Raw genomic sequence first — 23,821 nt, forward strand, 5'->3', positions numbered from 1 at the left:
CCCAGGGATCGTGGGCCCCAGGTTAAGGCAGGCGGTGTGGGCTCTCTCTCCGGCCAGAGGTCAGCTCACGGATGGACGAATAGTCCACCTGGGGCTGGTGCTGTGAGGCCTGTGTCTTGTGAAACTGTTCAAGGGGAAAGAAATTCTTTTATCCCCCCAACTTGAAATTGGGAGAATATAAGCAGTTGGGCAAATGCAGCCTCTCAAAGAGCAAGCCAGCCCTGAGGACAGCAGAGCTGCGAGTGAAGCCTCCCCGGACGCCGTCTGTGCACCAGCCCCCGGACTTGGCACGGAGGAGCCAATGCATTCCCTTTTCTGCTGAAGGCACTCTGAGTGGCCATTTGTCACCAGCAAGCCAGAGAGTTCTGTCCTTACCCGTGTCCTGCCGGCCCCACCTGAGAGACGCGTGGCTGAAGCTGGACTTGGCAGAACAGGCTGTCGTCCCGGAGCCTCCAGGGACTGTCCCGGAGCCCGCCTCTCTCGGATTGGGGATAGTGAGGCAGTGGGGCTGGGCAGGGTGCAGGGGTGCTGGAGAGGGGTGTGCTGGCTCCCAGTGGAGGCCCAGATCTGAGGTTCTGGGAGGGACTTAGTGGTCCTTACATCCCCTTAGCTAGGGGAGAGGGGGCAGGAGAGGGGAGAGGGGAGAGGGGGCACGAGAGGGGAGAGGAGGACAGGACTTGCCCTAATGTGCTCACCATCCCAAAGTCCCTTGCCTGTCTGCAATCCTTCCCGCCCCCCGCCCACACAATATTCATCTGCTCCCCACACGATCGATTCTGTGAATTTTCTAAAGTTTTATATAAATGAAGCCACGCAGGATGGCCTCTTTATTTAATGGCTTTGGTCTGCTTTCTGACGCTGAGGATAATTATGTTGAGATGCGTCCACGTGCATCCCTTTCTCTCGGTGGGTCGTCGTCCATTATACGGATATACGTTTGTTTAGTCCCTTCATCTGGTTTGCTTTTGGTTGGTTCCAGGCTAGGGCTATTAGGAATGAAACTGCTGTGGACATTTGTGCACGTGCCTTTGTGTGGACACAGGCCTTCATCTTTCTCAGGCAAACACCTAGAAGTGGACTCGAGCTATTCTAAGAGGTGTGAAGTGGCACCTCCTTGTGGGTTGACTTTGCATTTCCCTAATGACACATGATGTTGAGCATCTTTTCCTGTGCCTATTTGCCATCCACGTATCTTTGGTGAAATGTTCACATCTCTTACCCATTTCTATATACTAGCAGTAAGTAATTGGAAAAGGACATATTTACATCTTTAAAAGACCCCATTTATGATAGCCTCAAACACCGAGGAATAAGTTGGACATAAGATGTACAGCTGCTCTACACCAGAACTCAAAATATTGTTGAGGGAAACGAAGGAAGACCTGAGTGAATGGAGGGATCTAACATCTATGGAATTGGAAGGTTCATAAGATGCCCGTTCTTCCCCAAATGGATCTACACATTCAGTGCAATCCCTATTAAAATCCGGGCAGACTTTTTTTTTTGGTAGAAACTGACTAGATGATTCTAAAATTTATATTAAAATGCAAAGAAGCTAGAAGAGCCAAGGCAATCTTGAAGAAGAACATAAATTTGGAGGACGTACACTATTAGATATCAAGACTTTTATAAAGCTACAGTGATTAAGAAAGCATGGTTGTGGCACAGGGATGGACGAGTTGATTGATGGAGCAAAGGAAACAGGAGTCCAGAAACAGACCCACACATAAAAGATCCATTGATCTGCACCAAAGGTGTCACCGAAGATTGATGGGGAGGGGTGACCTCTTCAGCAAATAGACCTGTATATGGAACATACTGATCCCTGATCCCTGCCTCGCACCACAGACAAAAATTAATTTAAATGGATCACAAATCCAAATGTGAAAGGCAAAACACTAAAGCTTTTAGAAAAAAAACGTGGGAGAATGTCTTCAAAACCTTGGAAGTTGGAAAAATTACTTTCTTGAAACGAATAACAAGGAGCAGTAAACATTAAAAGAAGAAGAAGATCGCCACACTGGACTTGTAAAGATTAAGAACATATTTTCATCAAAATATTAAGAGAGAAAGGGCAAGCCACAGGGTGGGAGAAGATATTTGAAATATTTACCAGCAAAGGACTCACAGCGTTGACAATGAGAAAAATGACAGACATGCCAGTAAGAAAAAGACAACCAATTTTTGTGTGTGTGTGTGAGGAGATCAGCCCTGTGCTAACATCTGCCAATCCTCCTCTTTTTTTTTTGCTGAGGAAGACTTGCCCTGGGCTAACATCCGTGCCCATCTTCCTCCACTTTATATGGGACACCGCCACAGCATGGCCTGACAAGCGGTGCGTCAGTGCGCGCCCGGGATCCGAACCGGCGAACCCCGGGCCGCCGCAGCAGAGCATGGGCACTTAACCGCTTGCGCCACCAGGCCGGCCCCGAGAACCAATTTTTTAATGGGCAGAAGACACTTCACCAAAGAGTCAACCCACATTGCCAACAACCATAGGAAATGGTGTTCAACATCAGTTGTCATTAGAGAAATGCAAATTAAAACCACAATGGAGTACTCCTACACATCCACTGGAATGTCTAAAGCTAGACAATACTATATGCTAATGGGACAATTATATGTTACTGGTAGTAAATTGGTACCACCACTTTACGAAACTTTGGCCACATATACCAAAGATGCTGCTCTATTTATACAATGGAAGTCTACACAACAATGGGAACAGAACACTTCTCTGCCACACACAGAGCTGGGCCGCCAACACAGGTGAACCTCACAGAGGATGTTAGGTGAAAGAAGCCGGAAGTAGAGTGTGTGCTGTAGGCTTACATTTCTGTGAAGTTTAAGAACAGGCAACAGGGCCGGCCCCGTGGCTTAGCGGTTAAGTGCGCGCGCTCTGCTACTGGCGGCCCGGGCTCGGATCCCTGGCGCGCACCGACGCACCGCTTCTCCGGCCATGCTGAGGCCGCGTCCCACATACAGCAACTAGAAGGACGTGCAGCTATGACACACAACTATCTACTGGGGCTTTGGGGAAAGAAAGGAGGAGGATTGGCAATAGATGTTAGCTCAGAGCCGGTCTTCCTCAGCAAAAAGAGGAGGATTAGCATGGATGTTAGCTCAGGGCTGATCTTCCTCACAAAAAAAAAAAAAAAGAACAGGCAACAGACTCATCTATGGGTTCCCCAAAAAGTTAAACATAGAATTACCACATGACCTAGCAAATTCCACTTCTGAATATATACCCAAAAGAATTGAGAGCATCTTTTCCCCTCAAATAGCAAGAAATCTCAAGATAGGCTGGTGGTGCCAATGCCCATTTCTTGGTGGCATTTGTCCTCATGGTTGTAAGGTGGCTTCTGTACATTGCGGCACTGCAGCCTCATTCCAGGGAGGAGGAAGATGGAAGGACAAAGATAACACGCATGTGCCAGCTTTGTCTATCCTTTTAAAAAAAAAAAGAAAAAATCAGGAGGACCGTCGATTTCCCGGAAGCACCACCCACGAGGCATCTGCTGACCCTGTGTTGGCCAGAACTGGGCAATGTCGGCTCCTCTGCTGTGGGTTCTGTGCCTGAGAATGATCCAGTGACAGGGATGTCCCCAGTGGCCACCACGAGGGCAATTTCAGCAAGACACGAGGAGGGAAGCCTGTTTGCAATGGGAAGCAGAGTTAGTTCAAGCTGAGGAAGGGAAGAGAGTAAGGGCCAAGAAGTCTTGGCCACCATTCTTCTGGGCCTCAGTTTCCTGCACTGTCCAATGCAGTTACAGAAGCTCTCTGACCCGCTTCCCTGGGCCTCAGCAGGAAAAGGAAGAGGAAAGGGTTTTGAAAATACCCCAGTGCCTTTGCACCAGCTCCTTCTTTGCACATGCATATTCTGGGTTCACTCCCTCCCTGAGCCCATTGGCAGCTCCTAGGAATTACTCAACCAATATTTGCAGAATCAGTGAACCAAGGTGGCAGATTGCAGTCCTGGGTGTGTCCAGCAGGTGGCAAGACCTCACCACATGTAGCTGTTCAAGGCTCACACCTGAGAGAACGTTCCAGAAGGTCCCTGGATGGAAGTCATTCTAAGATGTATGACAGGTGTCTTGCTCTCCTAGACCAGTCCAAAAGAAATACAATATAGGCCACGTGTCATTTTAAATCTCCTGGTAGCCATGTAAAAGGAAACAGGTGATGTTAATGTTAATAATATATTTTATTTAACCCAACATATCCAAAATATCATTTCAATATGTCATTGGTATAAAAAACTATTAATGAGATATTTTATAGTCTTTTTTTTCAGACAAAGCCTTCAGAATCTGGTAGCTATTTTATAACACTCACAGCATATCTCAGTGCAGAATAGCTACATTTCCAATAGCATCCGCTGTATTGGACAGTGCATTACTGGACCAGAAGATGGCAAACGAAACCTCGGGCTTGAAGGCTGTCTCTGCCCACGCTGGGTCATGCCAGGACATGTAGGGAAATCTGCTCGTCGCTCCTGTTGAGGCCTCTCTGTGCCCCGCTTCCCCCATTATAACGTGGATCTGATGATAATGCCTGTGTCTCCAGCCCAAAGTGTTGAAGAGGTCTCTTATAATATGACCCATTTTTAGTGGGCTCCCCTCACATGACCTCACCAAGTCACTGAGATGGAAGACAGACCGGATGAACTTGTCTCATGGATGGTGTTGATGAACGCTGGAAAAGAACTCACTCTGGGACCACGACTTCTCTCCGTTTTTTGTTAAGAGATAAAGAATTTCCTCCTTACCAGGGTAGTTTGAGTTGGGCATTCTGTTACTTGTTGCTGCAAACTATAATCAAACAATCAAACAATCCTATTTTATTGATCACCTAAAGGAATTGCCCCAGAATGAAGCGTCCAGAGAGGGATAGAAGAAATGAGGGTCTCAGATTTGATAAAAGCGACACAGAACCTATTTATCTGCTGAAAGAAAGGCAGATGATGAAAAGATAATTGATATGTTTGTTACCAAAACAATACGTTTCTTAGGCATAGGACACTACATCTCTTTCAATGAATCTGGGCACACCAAATTTGATTTAAAAGTTCAGTGTATTCAATTAACTTTGAATCACCGTGTAATTTTACATTTATCCAAATTTGGAGTCACAGATTTGTTCTCTATACAGGAGACAACAGGTAAAGACAATTGCTTAAGCAGAAAGATGAGACATTATATTAATTAAATTAAACCTTGTGGTGAGTTAAAACAATGTAGAATTGTTCTCTTGTAAAGGCTCTGTTCTCTTATGTGTATGCAGGATGAATCTGCTATGGTCTGAACGTTTTGTGTCCCCTCAAATTTATATGTTGAAATCCTAACGCCCAATGTGATGGTATTAGAAAGATAATTATATTTAATTATCATATGATATATTATCACATTATGTTAAGAATATATTATTAATCTATAATATATAAATATAGTAGTTTTGTTGTTTTAATAGAATATTAACAAATCAATATATTAATATTACTAATAAATATTATCATTAAAACAATAACTTTTCTAAGTATATAATGGATTATATAATTTGTTAATGAATAGTAATAATAATAATGATTATTTTAATGGCAAATCTTTATGTCCCAGGCATTGTACTAAATATACTGAGGGCAGACAGGCCGCGCATGCGCCAGAACTGTTGCGGGAGCGCGCGTGGGCGCTCGGGGCGGGAGGATGTGCGCAGCCGCAGGAACATCACAGTCCTGCAGAGACACCGCCTGCCCAGAGAAGGCGCTGTGACTCAACTCGCTCCCCGCAGAGGGACGGGGAACCCAGCGCCGCGCCCGAAGCCTTCTGGGACTTGTAGTTCGCGGCCTCGTGGTGCGCAGGCGCACTGCCGAGTCCGTCCTGGGCGCGCGTCCGGGGCGGCGGCGGCGGCGTGAGTTAATGGGGGGCTCGGGTGGGGGGCGTCCGCTCCGGGCGCGGAGGGGCCGAGGGGGAGAGGGGTCCCCAGAATAGGCTGCACGGAGCGCTTCGCCGCGGCGGGCCCCGGCAGGACCGGGTGGCGCCCGGGCGCTGCGCTCTGATTGTCACCTGCGCCCACACCTGGGGCAGCAGCGCTGGGGACACCCCTGATGCGGGCCGCGGTGCCCACCCCGAGCCTGGCCCGGGCGCGGGACGTTAGGTGGACAGGGGCCGAGGCGGGAGGGTGGCCTTGGGCGTTCGCCCCACCTGTCACTCTGGAGGCGACAGAGGAGAGTCAGAGAGGCCCGGCAGCTTGCCCACGGCCGCCCAGCATCCAGAATGGCAAAGAGTGACCTTTACCCTGTGGAAAGCCCTTGGGTGAGAGACCCGCGGGAGCAAACCCTGTTCTGTACGGAATAAAGCTCCCAGAGGCCGCACATGAAAGGAGAACGGGGTTAACCCGTTTGCTCCTAAAGGCAGAGAGGGGCTGGAACGCCCAGGCTTCTGAGTGGAGGCTCGCCCGGGCTCCTTCTGGGGCTAGGTCAGGGAGTCTCACCCCTGGGGGACCCTGGGCCACGTCTGGGGACATCTGTGGTCGTCACAATGGGGGTGCTCCTCGCATCGAGAGAGTAGGGGCCAGGGATGCTGCTCAACGCCCCCGCAGTGCCCAGTACAGCCCCCCCAGAGAATGACCCGACCCCAGTGTCCACAGTGCGAGGGGGAGAGACCCTGGCTTACACTTCAGCATTGTGATTCTAGTGATGGGACATTAAGGGTCCACTCCATTTATGCCCAGGCACACCTGCTAAGGAGGGAGGAAGCAGCTGGCCGTTCTGCCCAACACCAAGCCTACTGACCTCTCCCCTTCCCTGGGGTTGAGTTCATTTTTCCCGCGAAGAAGTCATCATCGAGCCTTTCTTGGGCAGAAAGGATGAATTTTGGTGGTTTCAACACTCAAAGGGAAGATCCTGAGGCAGGTGCCACAGGCCTGGGTGAATGAGGGGGCCTAACGAGGTCGCTGACGTCAACCCCTAAGGGAGGAGGATCCCAGGAACCACGAGAGGGCGGCAGAGAGGTGGTCTGGAAGAGCTAGGAAGGGGCTAGACTAGGTCTTGGACCCATTGCTGTGAGCTGCAATTTGAAGTCCTAAGAGCAAAGAGGGAACCCCGTGCAGTGTGGGAGCAGGGTTGTAAGTCCCCCCAGATGCAGAGTCCCTGCGTGAAGCTCCTTGGCAACAAAGCTGAGGAGAGGGCAAGGTGCGCAGCCTCTCTGTTGGTCTTCGGTGTTCACGTGAGTGTCCTGGGGCCACTGTAACAGAGCACCGCAGACTGGGCGGCTTAAAACAACAGAAGTTTGTTCTCTCCCAGTTCTGGAGGCCACACGTCTGAGATTAAGGTGTAGGCAGGACCGTGCTCCCTCTGAAGGCTCCAGGGGAGGATCCTTCCTGCCTCTTCCAGCTTCTGGTGGTGGCTGTCAGCCCGTGGTGTCCCTTGGCTTGTAGCTCATCACTCTGATCTCTGCCTCTGTTGTCACGTGGGCTTCTCCCTGTGTCTCTGTGTCTCTCTTAAGGACATCAGTCATATTGCATTAGGGCCCTCTCTACTCCAGTATGACCTCGTCTTAACTAATTACGTCTGCAAAGACCCTATTTCCAAATAAGGTCCCATTCACAGGTACAGGGATTAGGACTTGACCATATCTTTTTGGGAGACATCATATAAATGGAATCATACAATATGTGGCCTTTTGTGTCTGCCTTCCTTCACTTAGCATGATATCCTCAAGGTTGATCCACAGTGTAGCATGTGTCAGTGCTTCATTCCTTTTCATGACTGAGTAATATTCCACTGTGGATGGACACATTGTTGGACACTTGGGTTGTTTTCACCTTTTGACTGTTGTGACTAATGCTGCTGTGAGTATTCTTGAACAAGTTTTTGTGTGGATGTCTATTCTCATTTCTCTTGGGTGGACACCTAGGAGTGGAATTGCTGGGTCATATGGAAACTGTATGTTTAACTTTTTGAGGAACCTCCAGATTGTTCTCCACAGCAGCTGCACCATTTTCCATTCCCACCAGCCATGCACGAGGGTTCCAATTTCTCCACGTCCTTGTCAGCACGTTTTATTGTCTGTCTTTTTGATTCTAGCCATCCTGGCTGGGTAAGGTGCTACCCCACTGGGCGTTTGATTTGCATTTCCTAACACTCATGAGGCTCGGCATCTTTTCCTGTGCTTATTGGCCATTTGTGTATCATCTTTGGAGAAATGTTTATTCTTGGGGCTGGCATGGTGGTGCAGCGGTTAAGTGCGCCCACTCCGCTTCGGCAGCGGGGTTTGCAGGTTTGAGTCCTAGGCGCGCACAGACGCACCGCTTGTCAAGCCATGCTGTGGCAGCGTCCCATATAAAGTGGAGGAAGGTGGGCATGGATGTTAGCCCAGGGCCAGTCTTCCTCAGCAAAAAGAGGAGGATTGGCGTTGGATGTTAGCTCAGGGCTGATCTTCCTCACAAAAAAAAAAGAAAAAAAAAAGAAATGTCTATTCTTTAAGTCAACTTTTTGTTTTGAAATAATTTTAGATTACAGAAGAGTTGCCAAGATGGTACGGAGCCTTCCCATGTACCTTCCGCCACCTCCCCTTGTGCTGTGTTCTCACCTTTTTTTTTTTTTCATTATCAACCCCAAAGAACCTTTGTAGACGTGTTTTTCCTTTTCCATGAAATTCTTTATGGGGAGAGGCTACCTATTTTTTTAACTTTTAATTTTTAATTAATTATAGACTCATGAGAAGTTGCAAAAACAGGGCAGAGTCCCGTGTACACGTCACCAGCTCCCCCCAGTGGCATCTCATATAACCATGGCACACTGTGAGAGCCAGCACGTAGACAGCGACACCATCTCCGCCATGACATTTTAGTACTGCAGATGCGTTAATTTGCTTGGGTCGCCGTCACAAAGTCCCACAGTCTAGGGGCTTGAACAACAGACATGTATTCTCTGGAGGCTGGAGGCTGGAGGTCCCAGATCAGGGTGTGGGCAGGGCCGCTTCCTTCTGAGGCCTCTCTCCTTGCCGTGTAGACGGCCATCTTCTCCCGTGTCCTCACATGGTCGTCCCTCTCTGCGTGTCTGTGTCCTCATCTTCTCTTCTTCTAAGGACACCAGTCAGATCAGATTAGGGCCCACCCTAATGACCTCATTTTACCTTTTCAAAGGCCCCATGTCTAAATACAGTCACATTCTGAGGTCCTGGGAGTTAGAGCTTCAACATAGGAATTTGGACGGGGGACACACTTTAGCCCATGACAGCCCATGTGTATTCTATGTGTGGCTGTGCTTTATACATAAAAAGAACACTTTTTTTTTCTCTTCCCCACCCCCTCCAACACCCAGTTTGCACCACCTTAGGGGTGACATCACCCTGGTGGGAACACATCCCCTAATGTTAACATCTTATCATGGAACATTTATCAAAACTAAGACATTAGCTGGAATGGTGGTTACCAGGGGCTGGGGGCGGGGGTGGGGCGTTATTAATCAACAGGCATCAAGTTTCAGTTTAGCAAGATGTGTGAGTCCAGGGAAATGCTGGACGCACTGTGCCCATGGTCAATACAACACTGTATTGTACACTTAAGATTTGTTATGAGGAGAGAGCTCATGTCAAGTGTTCTCACCACAATAAAATAAAAAAAACAACCAAGACATTAACGTTGGTTCTGCACTATTAGCTAGACTACTAACTTTATTCAGATTTCACCCGATTTTCCACGGATGTCCTTTTCCTGGCCCAGGACCCTGTCCAGGATCCCACATGACATGTTGTCATCTCCTCCATCTGTGATGTTTCCTCAGACTCTCCTCATCTTTCATGACCTTGAACCTGGAGAGCCCTGGGCAGGGTTTTGTAGAACGTCCTTCAAGTGGAGTGCGTCTGATGTTGTTTCACGATGACCCTGAGGTTGTGGGTTGGGGGGAAGACACCCCAGGGGGGAGGCGTCCTTCTCCACATGTCAAGCTGTGGGTACCCGATGCCCACCATCATTGCCGGTGACATGAACCTTGCTCACCTGGGGAAGGTGGGGTCCACCAGGTCTCCCCACTATGAAGTTACTCTTTCCCCTTTATTGGCACTATTTGTTGGAAGTGGGTCACCGAGTTCAGCCCACACTGAAGGGGGGAGGTTAGCGCCACCTCCCGGAGGGAGAAGTATTGAAGACTGTACAGACATGCGTTAAAACTATGATCGTAATTGATCAATATTCTGGGGGCGTGACTTCCAGGCTGAGCGAACATCCAACTTCTCCTTCGAGTCTCACAGTGAAGCCTCATCAGTGGGTCTCGTCTGCGGGAATTATTGCTGGGATGTTCCCATGGTGACTTTCTATTTCCGAGCGGTGCTTTTTGAAGGTTTCATCCTCGTATCCAGATCAGGCCCGTAGGAGGTGGGCTATTGATTACTCCTGAGTCTGCGGGCGAGTTTGCAGTTGACAAGATTTCACGTCGACGACACCACCTCGAGTGAGCAGGGAGTTCGCACGTGTGAGTGAGGACGAAGCACGACGGCTTCAGGATCTTGATCAAGAGAAGCAGAGCTGGACAGTTGTTCGAGCCGTGGAGACAGATTCAGTTCAGGAACTGTTGCAATGGGCAGTAGAAACCTCCGTGTAGACTCGGCTCCGTTCCCAGCACAGCACGAACCAGCGGAGGCTTCCAGCCAGGGAGCAGGTGGGGTGGGTGGATGGAGAATTGTTAAGAGGAAATATCAGGGGAAGGGGGAGGATTCTGGCTAAACCGACCTGGCCTGATTCCTGCTGCCAACAGGCGGGGTGGGGGAGGAGGGATCTGACCAGATGTCCGGGGTGATCAGATACGGAGGCCGGGGGGGGGGGGGGGGGTGCGGTTCTGGCTAAGGTGAGTTAGCAGGTTCTCGCTAAGACTGAGCAATGCAAAGACAAGCTTGGAAGCCCAGAGTTTGAGGCCTAGCTGAGACGAGGGCTCAGGGGGGCCTGACTGAAGTCGGTCAAGGAGAGAGGCCTGTCAGCACGGGCACAGCCCAGATCCCCCGGAAGGGGAGAGAGGCCCGTGGGTGTGTGGGGAGCTCAGAATCCGCCACGGGCACTCAGGGCCACGGGCTCCTGCTTCTCTCAAGTGAGGATGGATGGATGAGACATCGCGCACCAAGCCTCGCACACAGAAGGCACTCAATAAATGCCCATCACCCTGCTGTCGTTTCAAGCTGATGTGTTCCGGTAACAGCCATTGATCGGCTCACTACCCCGGGTCAACTCTCCTTTCTTTGCTTCCACAGTGACACCTAAATCTAGGGGACGTGGAACCAGGATCATGGGTGGGGACAGATCAGTCTCCATCCTTCCCGCTGCCGTGCCAGCACGGTTTGGTAGAAGAGTCCAGAAGAGATGAGAGGAGGGCCGGAGGGGCGGGAGGCAGGGAGCCAGCTGCGGGGAGGGAGAGATGAATCTGAGACATGCAAGGGGTAGGGGCACCTGCCGGGGTCAAAACCGAGCCTTCCGGAGTTTGAGTCTGGGAGGTCATACTGGACTGAATGGTGTCCCCCAAATTTATGTCTACCTGGAACCTCAAAATGTGACCTTATTTGGAAATGGGGTCTTTGCAGACATAATTACGTCACACTGGAGTAGGGGGGCCCCTAATCCAATGACTGGTGTCCTTCTGAGAAGTGGAGGACACACAGAGAGAGAAGACAGCCACTTGAAAACGAGGCAGAGTCTGGGGTGATGTGGCCACAAGCCCAGGATGCCTGGAGCCCCCGGAAGCTGGAAGAGGCAGGAAGGACCCTCCTCTGGGCCTTCAGATGGAGCTCAGCCCTGCAACACTTTGATCTCGGACGTCTGGCCTCCAGAACTGAGAGGATAAATTTCTGTTGTTTTAAGCCCCCCAGTGTGGTCATTTGTTACAGTGGCCCCTTGGCACCAACACGGGGTGCTTCACGATAGAATGTGTGTGCTCTGTAAACTTGGGTGAGTTGGTTGCTTCTAAGACCTTCAGTGTCTTCTTCCATAAAATGGAGCCGTTAAGACTCCTGGCCTCTGTCCTGCTGCCGTTGACCACGTGGTGTGTGGGGGGTCACCTCAGGTGGTTGAAGGGGTCTCCAGGCCCAGGTTCTGGGCTTTGGGGACAGGCCTGGGTCTGGTCTTCACTTTGCCTTTCCCCTCCCGCAGCTCTGCCTGCCCAGGAACCTGCTTTTTCCCGAGAGGAAGGAGAGGAGACGATGGCTGCTGGGTGCCTGCCCCCCCAGCCCCAGGTGAGTGGAAACTTCCTCCCCCGAGAGGCATCCAGTGTGTCCAGAACTGGAGCCCCCTTGCTCTGTGAGGAACTGGGGAGACCTCCCCACAAGCGTCTGCGTCCAGGTGCTCAGGCTTCTCGTAAGTGTAGGGAAGACGCCCGCTGGATCCCGCCGGCATCTTTCCCTACAGGGCGGCTGTGCTTCCTTCCTCGGGCTGGGAGCATCTGCCCAGCCTGAGACCCCGCACCTTCCCCCACAGAGCGGGAGGGGCTGCCCTGGAAGGCCCCCTCCTCTTTACTTAAGAAAAAAAATTTTTTTTAATTGTGATGAAATACACATAAAATGTACCATCTTAACCATTTTTAAGTGCACAGCTCAGTGGCGTGAAGCACATTCACGCTGTTGTGCAACAATCCCCACCATCCATCTCCAGAACTTTCTCATCTTCCCAAACTGAGACTCTGTCCCCATGAAACACTGACTCCCCCTCCCCTCCCCCAGCCCCTGGCCCCACCATCCACTTTCTGTCTCTGTGGATGTGACTCCTCTAGGGGTCTCCTGTGAGGGGATCACACAGTGTCTGTCCTGTGTCTGGCTCAGGTCAGTGAGCATCATGTCCTCAGGGTCCATCCACGTTGGAGCAGGTGTCAGAATCTCCTTCCTTTTGAAGGCTGAGGACGGCTGTCATTTAATAGTGAGCCTGCCTTACCAGGTGAGGTGTGTGTATCAGGAGGAAGCTTCGGGGAGCAGAGGCAGCCGTCAGGCAGTTGGGACATCAGATCCGTCAGGAGTGGGTGGACGGGGTCCCACCCCCCACCTCGCAGCTTTGGGCGGCAACCACAAGTTTAGGAAGGCAGTTAGTCTCTGCATCAGAAACACAGAGCTGATCGACAGCTTGGTTTCAGATGGACCCCCAGGAGAACAAGCCCTTTCCCGTGGGCAATTTGTAAGTGACCTGGCTGGTCCAGCCAGCATCCGTGATGTCATAGTTAGGGACCCCGGGGAGGTGTCCTGGATCTGCAGTGGTCCCCGAGTCGAAGCCCTGGGCATTGCACCTGGACCTGCTTTCAGGCCAGCCTGGGGCGCGCTGAGCTGGGGCAGCCCGTGGGGACACTGTGAGGTTTCAGCTCCGCGCCCGTGCGGGCAGTGAGGATCTGTGAGTGCCAGATTCCTGAGAGAGCCCTCGGCCTGTCTTCCCAGCAGTGAAGCAGAGACGCCTCCAGGCCAGACGCTGGGCCCTTCTTGTCTGTCTCAGCGTCCACACGGACCCTCTAACATAGGGGTCAGGCCGGAAGTCGTCAGCCCATTAGCAGCTCAGACCTGTATCTTTAAAACTACAAAAGTGTTTCTCCACCCGGAGACCGCCTCTCTTCATATCGTCTCATACGTGTCGGAACAGGGTATGTCCCAACAGATACGAATCATAGGAAAAATCATGAGTTACGGAGACTTGTTTGGTTTTTAATATTTAAAGAGCTTACACTTTAATTTGCACACCGGGGCAGCAAAAAGCAAAGAAGTTGTGTCCCACTAAGAATGTTTTTTCCCAGCTTTCCTTGATTGAGATGATCTCTCTATTATGAAATTATAATAATATATTTATATAATAATAATTATTATATATAATATTATTATCTTATAATATATATTATAATATATAATTATAAGTATATTACATTATTATATTACATATTATATTATACATAAATACATTACAGGAAATATATTACATAAATTATACTGTAATATATTACATTACAGTAAATATATTAGAGAAAATGCATCACTTATTATATGTAATATAATTATTATATATTATAATATATACTTATTATAATATATTATAATACTGTAAATATATTACTATAATAAATATAAAAACAATAATATTTCATACTTTTTATTACACATCCGTATGTAATAGCTACAAATTGCAAAGACATGAAAATTTTTTTCCTTTTGTTTTAACTGGAAATTTACTCAAACTCTTGCAGCGAGTTTAGCAATTATAGGGTTAACATGAAAACTGCGGGGAGGAACCCAGCTGGAATGTAGGGGCAGTGGGGGAGCAGCTGCAGCTGGCCAGAAGAAAAGGCTGGTATTTTCTGCTTCCTCTAAAATTTGGAGGCAGCCCTGGGAACTAATGTAACATTTTCCACTCTCGCTCAGAGGAATGAGCAACAGAAACGTTGAGTATTTTTGGTCCACCTCACAGCTCACCTCTGGGGATCTTTGAGCGTTTTCTCCTCCAGGTGGGAAGGGAAAGAGACCAAAGACATCACCAGAACTGTGTTTTTTTTTTTTAAAAAAAACCCTCACTGGGGCCGGCCCCGTGGCTTAGCGGTTGGGTGCGCGAGCTCCGCTGCTGGCGGCCCGGGTTCGGATCCTGGGTGCGCACCGACGCACCACTTCTCCGGCCATGCTGAGGCCGCGTCCCACATACAGCAACTAGAAGGATGTGCAACTATGACACACAACTATCTACTGGGGCTTTGGGGAAAAAAAGGAGGAGGATTGGCAATAGATGTTAGCTCAGAGCCGGTCTTCCTCAGCAAAAAAAAAGGAGGATTAGTATGGATGTCAGCTCAGGGCTGGTCTTCCTCACACACACACAAAAAATAAATAAAAAAAACCCTCACTTCAGTCAAAATTGCGAACACCAGCCAGGGGGTCCAGCATGCCCACTCTTCTGGGGTTGGATCTGTCATTTTCAGATTCCGTGGGTAACTTGACAGACACCCAACGTTCCTCACGTCCCCTTGGCATGCCTTTTCCCAAACAACGCTCTCGCCATATTTCAGCGAGTCAGGCGAGGTGGCAAATCCCACTTCTTACTCTGTCCGTGCCTTGTAACGAGCCACTCCGAGTCACGGTGGCAGAGAACCAGTCTCCGCTGACCTCAAGTGTGGAGTGAGGGCCTCCCTGGTCATAGGGATCGCTAGGTGTGGCTTCTTGGTTCTCTGCCATATCAGTAGCGGATGCCATGACCGATGTGAACTAATTAGCCCTCGCTACAACACTGTGGGGTTGAAATCGTTGTTTCCATTGAACAGATGAGGAGGCCAGGCCTTGGAAGGGTCAGTAATATACCCACCGATCCATAACCGTGGAGCAGCAGAGCCACGGATCTGTCGATTTTCGGCATAAGCAGTGGAAGGTTCTCAAGTGGGAATGTCATGCTCACTGATACAGGACTTAGAATCGTCAGAAAGGGGCAAAGTATTTCCGTCAGAGCTGTGTCCTGGCTGTCTTTGCAGTGTTTACAGGGGGCCCAGGGCCTGTACATACCTCTGATTGTAAGCCGGAGACGAGTACCCACAAGGCACTAGCAGACTCTGACATCTGAACTTTGCACTCTGCTCCATCTGAAGCCCCCGGTGCCACCACCCTCTGCCCCCTCCTGTGAGCGTGGGTGGGGATAGCCCTTCTTGAGCAGAACCGATGTGATCTTTTAGGAGTTGGTGACTTTCCAGGACGTGGCCGTGGACTTCTCCCAGGAGGAGTGGGAGCTGCTGGCCCCTGCTCAGAGGACGCTCTACAGGGAGGTCATACTGGAGACCTGCAGGAACCTGGCCTCCCTGGGTAAGACCAGCGTCCTTCATTCACGCGCTCGCCAGTTCACACTTCCTTAGCGTCTCCTGGGTGTCAAGAGCTGTGTTAGGAAGTGGGGATTTGTTGGTGAGAAAGACAGCACACACAGAGCCCCCCACAAGGACAGGGGCTCACGGTCTGTCGGTTTCTCCAACACAATGAATAACCTGATTTCTTCTGTCTCTGATAGCCGGAGCTGCCGTTGAAATGTGTGTCTTAGCTAAGGTGTGGATCATGTCGCTGATTCCTCTTGGAGACAGAGCCAGGGCATTTGTACTCTCTCTGCCCAGGAGAAGAGCCATAATTAAAAGAAATTTTTTTATTGTGGTAAAATATATATAACATAAAATTTACCTTTTTAACCATTTTTAAGTGTACAGTTCTGTAGCATCAATTACATTCACAATGCTGTACAACCATCAGCACTGTTTCAAAACCTTTTCATCACCTCAAACAGAAAGCCTGTACCCATTAAGCAATAAATCCCCGTCCCCTCCCCCAGCTCCTGGCTCCCACCATCTACTTCCTGTCTCTGTGGATGTCACTCTTCTAGGGACCTCCTATGAGTGGAATCATACAATGTTTGTCCTTCTGTGTCTGGCCTGTTTCACTTACCATAATGTCCTCAAGGTTCATCCATGTCATAGCATATATCAGAATTTCATTCCTTTTTATGGCTAAATAATATTCCATTGTATGGATGGACCACATTTTGGTAATCCATTCATCCATGGATGGACACTGGGTTGCTTAACCTTTTGGTGATTGTGAGTAATGCTCTATGAACATGGGTCTACAAATATCTCTTCAAGTCCCTGCTTTCAACTCTTGGGTCTATACCCAGAAGTGGAGTTGCTGGGTCATATGGTCATTCTACGTTTGGCTTTTTGAGGAACCGCCAGACTGTTTCCCACAGCGGCTGCACTATTTTACATTCCCACCAGCAACGTAGGAGGGTTCCATTTTCTCCACGTCCTCTCCAATACTTACCTTCTGTTTTTGCTTTTTAAAGATATTCTAGCCATCCTAATTGGTATGCAGTGGCATCTCATTGTGGTTTTGATTTGCCTTTCCCTAATGACTAATGATGTGAGCGTCTTTCCACGCGCTTGTTGGCCATTTGTATCTCTTCTTTGGGGAAATGTAAGATCCACAATTTTTTAATTAGGAAAATAAAATCTGTAGCTTGGTCAGCGTGCTACCACTCCAGTGACTCTTGTCTCTTTCAGAAGCCTTGAAGAACCAGACTATTGATACCGGCATGGAGGATGGTACATTTTCCCCAGCACAAACCTCTCAACGCACCAGTCTGTCCCCATGGACAGGGTATTCACTCTTTCGACCAGCAGTGTCTTTCCACTTGGAGCAAAGAGAAACCATGTGGATGGGGGAAAAAGGAATTCCCCAGCCTGCTTGTTCAGGTGAGAACCGGGCAGATATGAGCCATTAGGATGGGGACAGCGTCGTGGGGACGGTTGCTCAGAGATCGCTCCACAGAGGCCCTAATTGTGACATGAGAAGGCCAAGGTCCTTGGTGGCGCTTTCTCAGATCCCTTCAGTTCCCTCCCCAACAACCTTCTCCTTCCATGTACTGGCTTCTGCTTCCTCTCTTTGGGTGCAGAGAAAAGAACATTCCATTTCCTTCTTGAGGCCATTCTACCTGTGTTTCTTGTTGCATCTCTTCCCTCTGTGCTTTCTTGATAATTCTTTCTCTTTGCTGTCCTTCTTCCAGCTCTTTGTAGAGTAGTTCCTTCTGCGTTTACATTTTTTCCCATTTTCCATCATTGTCAGACTTCTTAGGCTGCATCCTGTTCTTGGCACACCAGCCTACTGATCCGTCTCTCTGTTTCCTCTCCTTCCCCTTGAAAGTTGAAATATCAGCGCTGAAATATCCGTTGAAAGCTGATATTTGCCAATGAATCCACACACACCTTATATATGTTGGAAATACTTTTGTCCCACCATTCTTACGTTAGAAATTGCTTTCTTTTTATTCTCCCTCAATTTATTTCAGATTGGGTGAATAGACTGAAAAACCATGAGTCAATTTACAAGAAGGTGGTTTGGCGGGAAGAACCACCCGGTGGTATGAACATCATAAATCTCCCCAGAGAAGACTGGGGATGTGGTGAACTTCAGAAGAACCGTGAAGACCCCCGGAGGCTTTTGAGGCAAATGGCGTGCATCCACGTAAAGACTTTTGCTCAGGAGAATGCTACTGCCTGGTGTGAATTTGGGGAAAACTGTAATCTGAGCTCAGACCTTGTTTTATCACAGGGAGATTCTATAGGAAAACATTTCCGTGACTGTGACCTAGATATTGAGAATTGGGTAGCTGATCCCTTCTTAAACCATCATCAGATGGGCTATACAGACCAGAGACCTTGTGAAAGTGACGAATGTGGAAAAGACCTCGGCCAAAATGGTCCCCTTATTCAACACAAAAGCACTCAACCAGGGGAGAAAACGTCTGCATATGCGGAAAGTGGGAAGTCATTTAATCATGATATGGCTCTCGTGATACACAACAAAATTAACACAGCGGAGAAGCCCTTCAAATGTCACCAGTGTGGGAAAGTGTTTAACCGGAGGCATTCCCTGAGTGAGCACCAGAGAATTCATACAGGAGAGAGACCATACGAGTGTCAGGAGTGTGGAAGAGCCTTCACGCACAGCTCCACCCTCACCCGACACCTGAGAACTCACACTGGAGAGAAGCCCTACGCGTGCGGGGAGTGTGGGAAAGCCTTTAACAGGATTTCGTCTCTTACCCAACATCAGAGGATTCACACAGGGGAAAAGCCTTATATGTGCAAAGACTGTGGGAAATCCTTCTGCCAGAGTTCTTACCTGATCCTGCACAAGAGAACGCATACGGGCGAGAAGCCCTACGAGTGTAACGAATGTGGAAAGGCCTTCAGCGACCGTTCGTCTCTTAACCAGCACGAGCGAACTCACACGGGTGAGAACCCCTACGAGTGTCATCAGTGTGGAAGGGCCTTCAGCCAGAGGTCTTCCCTGGTGAGGCATGAGAGAACTCACACTGGAGAGAAGCCATATAGCTGTAATGAGTGTGGAAAAGCCTTCAGCCAGAGCTCGTCTCTTATCACCCATCAGAAGACTCACACTAGTCAGAAAACCTACAAGATAATTGACTGTGGGAAAGCTTTCTATCAGAGCAGCCACCTTCTTGGATTTTAGAGCTTGCTTGCTGCCCTTTAAAGTGCCTTTTGGCACTCTACCACGTAAATATTTTTAGACTTTGCCCTTCTGGTGTACTACTGAAAAGAAGGTTTATGCCACATTCTTGAAGGAAAGCACTGAGGTCCAGATCTGAGAAGGGGCCTTTTAATGAGGGAAAATGCCACTGAGCTGTACCCAATGAGCTCCATTCTCTTGGAAAAGATTGGTAAATGGGAACACTAACATGGAATGGGATTGTGCTAAGAATTATCACGTTAATTTAGTTGTTGAGACAAAAGGTATTCTGTTGCGACTTTTTGTTTCAAAAATCAATATTTTTGTTTCAATAATCTGTGTCAATATTTTACTTAATCATTCCACCCCTGTTGGTTGCTTAGCTAGGTCCTGACTTGTCTCATGCACTACTATGGCTATGAGAGCCTACACGAAGACAGAAGCACCTTGGATGCACGGTGAAAACCAAAGAGTGCAAAATAGTGTGTGTAATTTTATCCAGTGAAGTAAAAATATCTACACAAATGGACAAGGCTGGACAGAGATGTGGAGAAATGAACAGAGTTTATCTGTCAGGGTTATCTGGTTATGTGTGATTTTCTGCATTTTGCCATTTTGTTGGGTGTTGCTATAATCATTCTGACAGTAATTAAAAATCAAACAACCCCAGGGGATTTCGAGTTTCATTGATCAATGAGGGAGGATTGTGGGTACCAAGATGGTAGGGATACAGTGCAGGAGGACTTGGGACAGGGAGAGGATGAGTGACCTTTGGTGGCCTGGGAACAAACTGTGAGATGTACTCACTGGAGTAGAGACCAAGAGCACTGATTTGCATCACCAACATCAACATTTTTTGGGTGCATGCTGTATTCCCGGCACCATTGTTGCACTTGTGTTTCCTTGTTTAACCTTCTCAACAACCCCATGAGATAGCAGCTCTTCCTATCCCCATATTACAGACAAGGAAACAGAAATAAAATAACTTGCCCAAAGTCACACAACTAGAAAGTAACAGAATCTGGATTTGAACTGGAGCAACCTGTACAAAACCAACCACACATTTGCAAGGAGGGATACAGGGGAGCCATGTTTTCCAAATTCTCCCTTAGAAGCCATCCAGCTTTTGTCTCAATCTTCCCCTTGCCCTGGAGCTAATGAGGGAGATTGCCTGTCAGATCTCCTTTCACCTAAGTGGGACCCGATTGTGTGAATATTGTGGCCTTTCCCTACAGTAGAGATCCCTTATCTGGGGTCTGTGTAGACCCTACTGTGTTGATGGATAAATTTCTTGAAGGGGTCTATGAACAACCTCGAGCTGGATGCACCACGTGTGTTGGGGCGTACGTGTGTTTTCTGGAGGAAGCATCTATAGCTTTCATCATGTTCTTAGGAATTGTTAACTTAGAGTTGTCTTGAGTGCACTGTTTTCCCAGTCTTGATTTCTCCCTCCCTCCAACAACTATTTATAGAGAACCTGAACTCTTCGTGGTGCCAGGTGGCTGAGTATAAGACAGATGAGGTGTCTGCCCTCACTAAATGTGTATTCCGGTAGTAAGGAAGCAGGGTGGCTTTATGGGTCATGATCTGTGCAATCACCCAAGGCTACACTCTCAGAAAAGTCCTGCGATTGGTTGAATACTCTGCTGTATCCATCTCAATATTAATAATTTTGAACAAAGTGTCCCCCACCCCCATTTTCATTTGGCAGTGAGCCCTGCACGTTATGTAGCCAGACCCCTGGAGGAGTGAGGGGCAGGGACAGATGTTAAACAAGTAACCAAATACTTTAATGAAACAATTACAGATTTTGGTAGATGCTCTGGAGGACATAAACAGGATGCTGCTGTGACAGATAATAAGAGAGGGACCAACTGCAGGTAGGGCCTTTCCTAGGGCCTGATATTTAAGTTGAGATGTGAATCATTGGATCATCCAACATGAGGAATTTAACCAGAGGGGACCTTCTGTTCAGCTTTGTTTTCACTTGTGGTGGTGGTATGATCATTTTCTAAATATTTATCATTTTTGTTTCAATTTGTCTCACTCAAATGTCTTTTGACAGAGAATATATTTTTTAAACTTCTGGATGTTTAAAGATCTTTTTTCCTCTCTTTAAAAACAAATTCTTTTTCTTGTCTTTTTGCATTGGCTCATTCCTCCAGGAGTGTTGAGAATAGATCTCCTTGTTTTATTCCTGATTTTAGGGAAAATCATTCAATGTTTCACCATAAAGTATGATGTTAACCGTGTTTTTTTCATAGATGCCCTTCTCTATTCTTTTATAACTTTTCAGCTTTTATTATGCTGTCATCTGAGAATGTGTCTACTGTCATGAATGTTTGAAATTGATTGAGGTTTGCTGTGTGGCTTATTATGGGATCGAGTTTTAGAAGTGTTCCCTAGACCTTGAGAAGAAGCTCTATTCTCTGCTTTTATGATTTAGAATCTGGCTTGTCTGTTACATCAATCTTATTAATTGGTGGTTCTCAAATTTCACGTTAGGAGGTTCAGATTTAACAAGTGAGAGAGTCAGAGCCCAGGAATAGGCATTTTTAACAAGCACACCAGGTAATATCATGATGCTCCTTCTCTTTCAATTACACGTTGAGAAACTCCGCCTGTCCTTGATTGTCCTTAGATTGTTGATTCAAAAATAATTAGCTCAAGGGGCTGGCCTGGTGGTGCAGTGGTTAAGTGCACACGCTCCACTGCGGTGGCCCGGGGTTCACAGGTTCGGATCCTGGGCGCGCACCGATGCACCGCTCATCAAGCCATGCTGTGGCGGCGTCCCATATAAAGTAGAGGAAGATGGGCATGGATGTTAGCCCAGGGCTGGTCTTCCTCACCAAAAAAAAAAAAAAAAAAAAAAAATTAGCTCAAGAGAATTAAATTACGGTTTCCTATTGCTATTGTGCTAAATTTCCCTCAGTATTTTCTGCTATTTTTGCTTCTTCTTTTTTGATGTTTCTGTTTTGGTTTGTTTTTTTTTCTTTTATTTGGGGTAAATATTTCATGACGGCTCTTCCCTGGGAATTACACTCTGTTTCATTTTGAAGTGATCTCTTTGTCTGCTTTAATTAATAGCATCTCCTCTGCTTTTTAAACAAAAGTAATCTGTTTCTGGTATAAATTTTCACCTGCTTTGAATCTCAGCTTTTAAATCTGTGTCTCTCATTTTTAGCATATAGTTGGATTTTGTTGGCTTTAATTCTGCTAGTGTATTTTATGTCATTGTTCTTATTTATTTATTTATTTTTTGTGAGGAAGATCAGCCCTGAGCTAACATCTGCCAAGCCTCTTCTTTTTGCTGAGGAAGACTGGCCCTGGGCTAACATCTGTGCCCATCTTCCTCCACTTTATATGGGACGCCGCCACAGCATGGCTTGACAAGCTGTGTGTCGGTGCGCGCCAGGGATCCGAACCTGCAAACCCCGGGCCACCGCAGCAGAGCGTGCGCACTCAACCACTATGCCACCAGGCCAGCCCCCAATTTTTCTTACTTTTGAAACTTTAACTTTTATTTGTATTGGAGGAGTGTGTTTCTTTTATGGTAATTTAAAAGGTGTATTACCTGTTTTAATTTCTTTTGGTATTTCATTTTATTACATTTAAACATTACAATTAAACATATATTGTGATTTATCAACATTAAGCCATTTTTGAAGGATAAAATAGTCAAGTTGCAGAATATGTATATCATAATGGCATTTTTATAAAATTTGAAAACAGGGACAATAATATGATATACAGTTTATGAATCCATATGTATGGCACGGCAGTAATATCAGAAGTTCTTGATTATGGTTTCCCCTGGGAGGAGGTTGAGGGGAATGGGATCCTGGAGGTGACACACGGAACATTTCAACTCTATCTATGATGTTTTCTTTCTTTCAAGAAAACTGATAGAGCATAGTAAATGGGTAGGATTTAGGAAAGCTTAGCAGTAGATATATGAGTATTCAAGATGTTATTTCCTGCATATTCTGTATGATTGAAATGTTTCACAATAGTTCTGAAGTATTCCCCCTTCTCCCGTGTTGTGCTTATCATTAATATATGCCTTCATGACGAATGCAGAAATCAACTGTCCTAATGTTTTCCAAATGGATACTTATGGTTTGGGATAACATTTTCTGGTCAGAACATCATCTATCCCAAAAGAGCTATAGAGTCATGCACCGCATAACGACGTTTTGGTCAAGGCCCGACTGCATATAGGACGGTGGTCCCATAAGATTGGTACCATACAGCCTGGGTGTGTAGTAGGCTATACCGTCTAGTTTTGTGTAAGTACACTCTATGATGGTCGCACAACAACGAAATCAGCTAACAACTCATTTCTCAGAATGTATCCCCATTCTTAAGTGGCACATGACTGTATTTCAAACAAAAAGACACAAAGATGTTGTTCTCTGAAAAGCTGTCAGATCATGCAAGATGTATTATAGTATGAGCAGAATCATGTTGAAGGAGCACATGGAAAGTTCAGAATTGTCTCATGAAAGATACAATTGGGAACAGGAGTTACTTGCGCCAATTATTAGGCTATTGTATTTTTGCTTCAGACCCACTATATAAGTTTCCTGTGACTGCTGTAACAAATTGGAACAGATTTAGTGACTTAAAACAACCAATTTATTCTTGTAATAGTTCTGGGGTCAGAAGTCCTGAATCCGGGTGTGGGCAGGGCTGTCCTCCGGAGGCTCCAGGGAGAACTGTCTCCTGCCTTTTCCAGCTTCTAGAGGCCACGTCCTGGGCTCGGGGCCCCTTCCTCCGTCTGCACAGCCAGCAGCGCAGCGTCTCCCGTCTCTCTCTGCCTCTGACCCTCCTCC

At 47.5% G+C, this 23,821-nt stretch overlaps 1 protein-coding gene across 2 annotated transcripts; it reads left to right on the plus strand.

The window, feature by feature from the left end:
- The first annotated feature begins 6,071 nt into the window (after positions 1-6,071).
- On the plus strand, positions 6,072-21,126 carry ZNF554 (zinc finger protein 554). 2 transcript variants are annotated; one of them, XM_058537623.1, is made up of 5 exons: positions 6,072-7,848; positions 12,133-12,215; positions 15,653-15,779; positions 17,021-17,209; positions 17,803-21,126. In XM_058537623.1, exons 2-5 carry the CDS (start codon positions 12,183-12,185, stop codon positions 18,987-18,989), a joined length of 1,536 nt encoding a protein of 511 aa, XP_058393606.1. In that variant the 5' UTR covers positions 6,072-7,848; positions 12,133-12,182; the 3' UTR covers positions 18,990-21,126. The 2 variants fall into 2 exon arrangements, with proteins under 2 accessions (XP_058393606.1, XP_058393605.1); XM_058537622.1 differs by having other exon boundaries at positions 17,018-17,209; positions 17,803-21,125.
- The last annotated feature ends 2,695 nt before the right edge of the window (positions 21,127-23,821 follow it).

The sequence above is a fragment of the Diceros bicornis genome, unplaced genomic scaffold, assembly GCF_020826845.1.
Source record: "Diceros bicornis minor isolate mBicDic1 unplaced genomic scaffold, mDicBic1.mat.cur scaffold_67_ctg1, whole genome shotgun sequence".
NCBI classification, from domain to species: domain Eukaryota; kingdom Metazoa; phylum Chordata; class Mammalia; order Perissodactyla; family Rhinocerotidae; genus Diceros; species Diceros bicornis.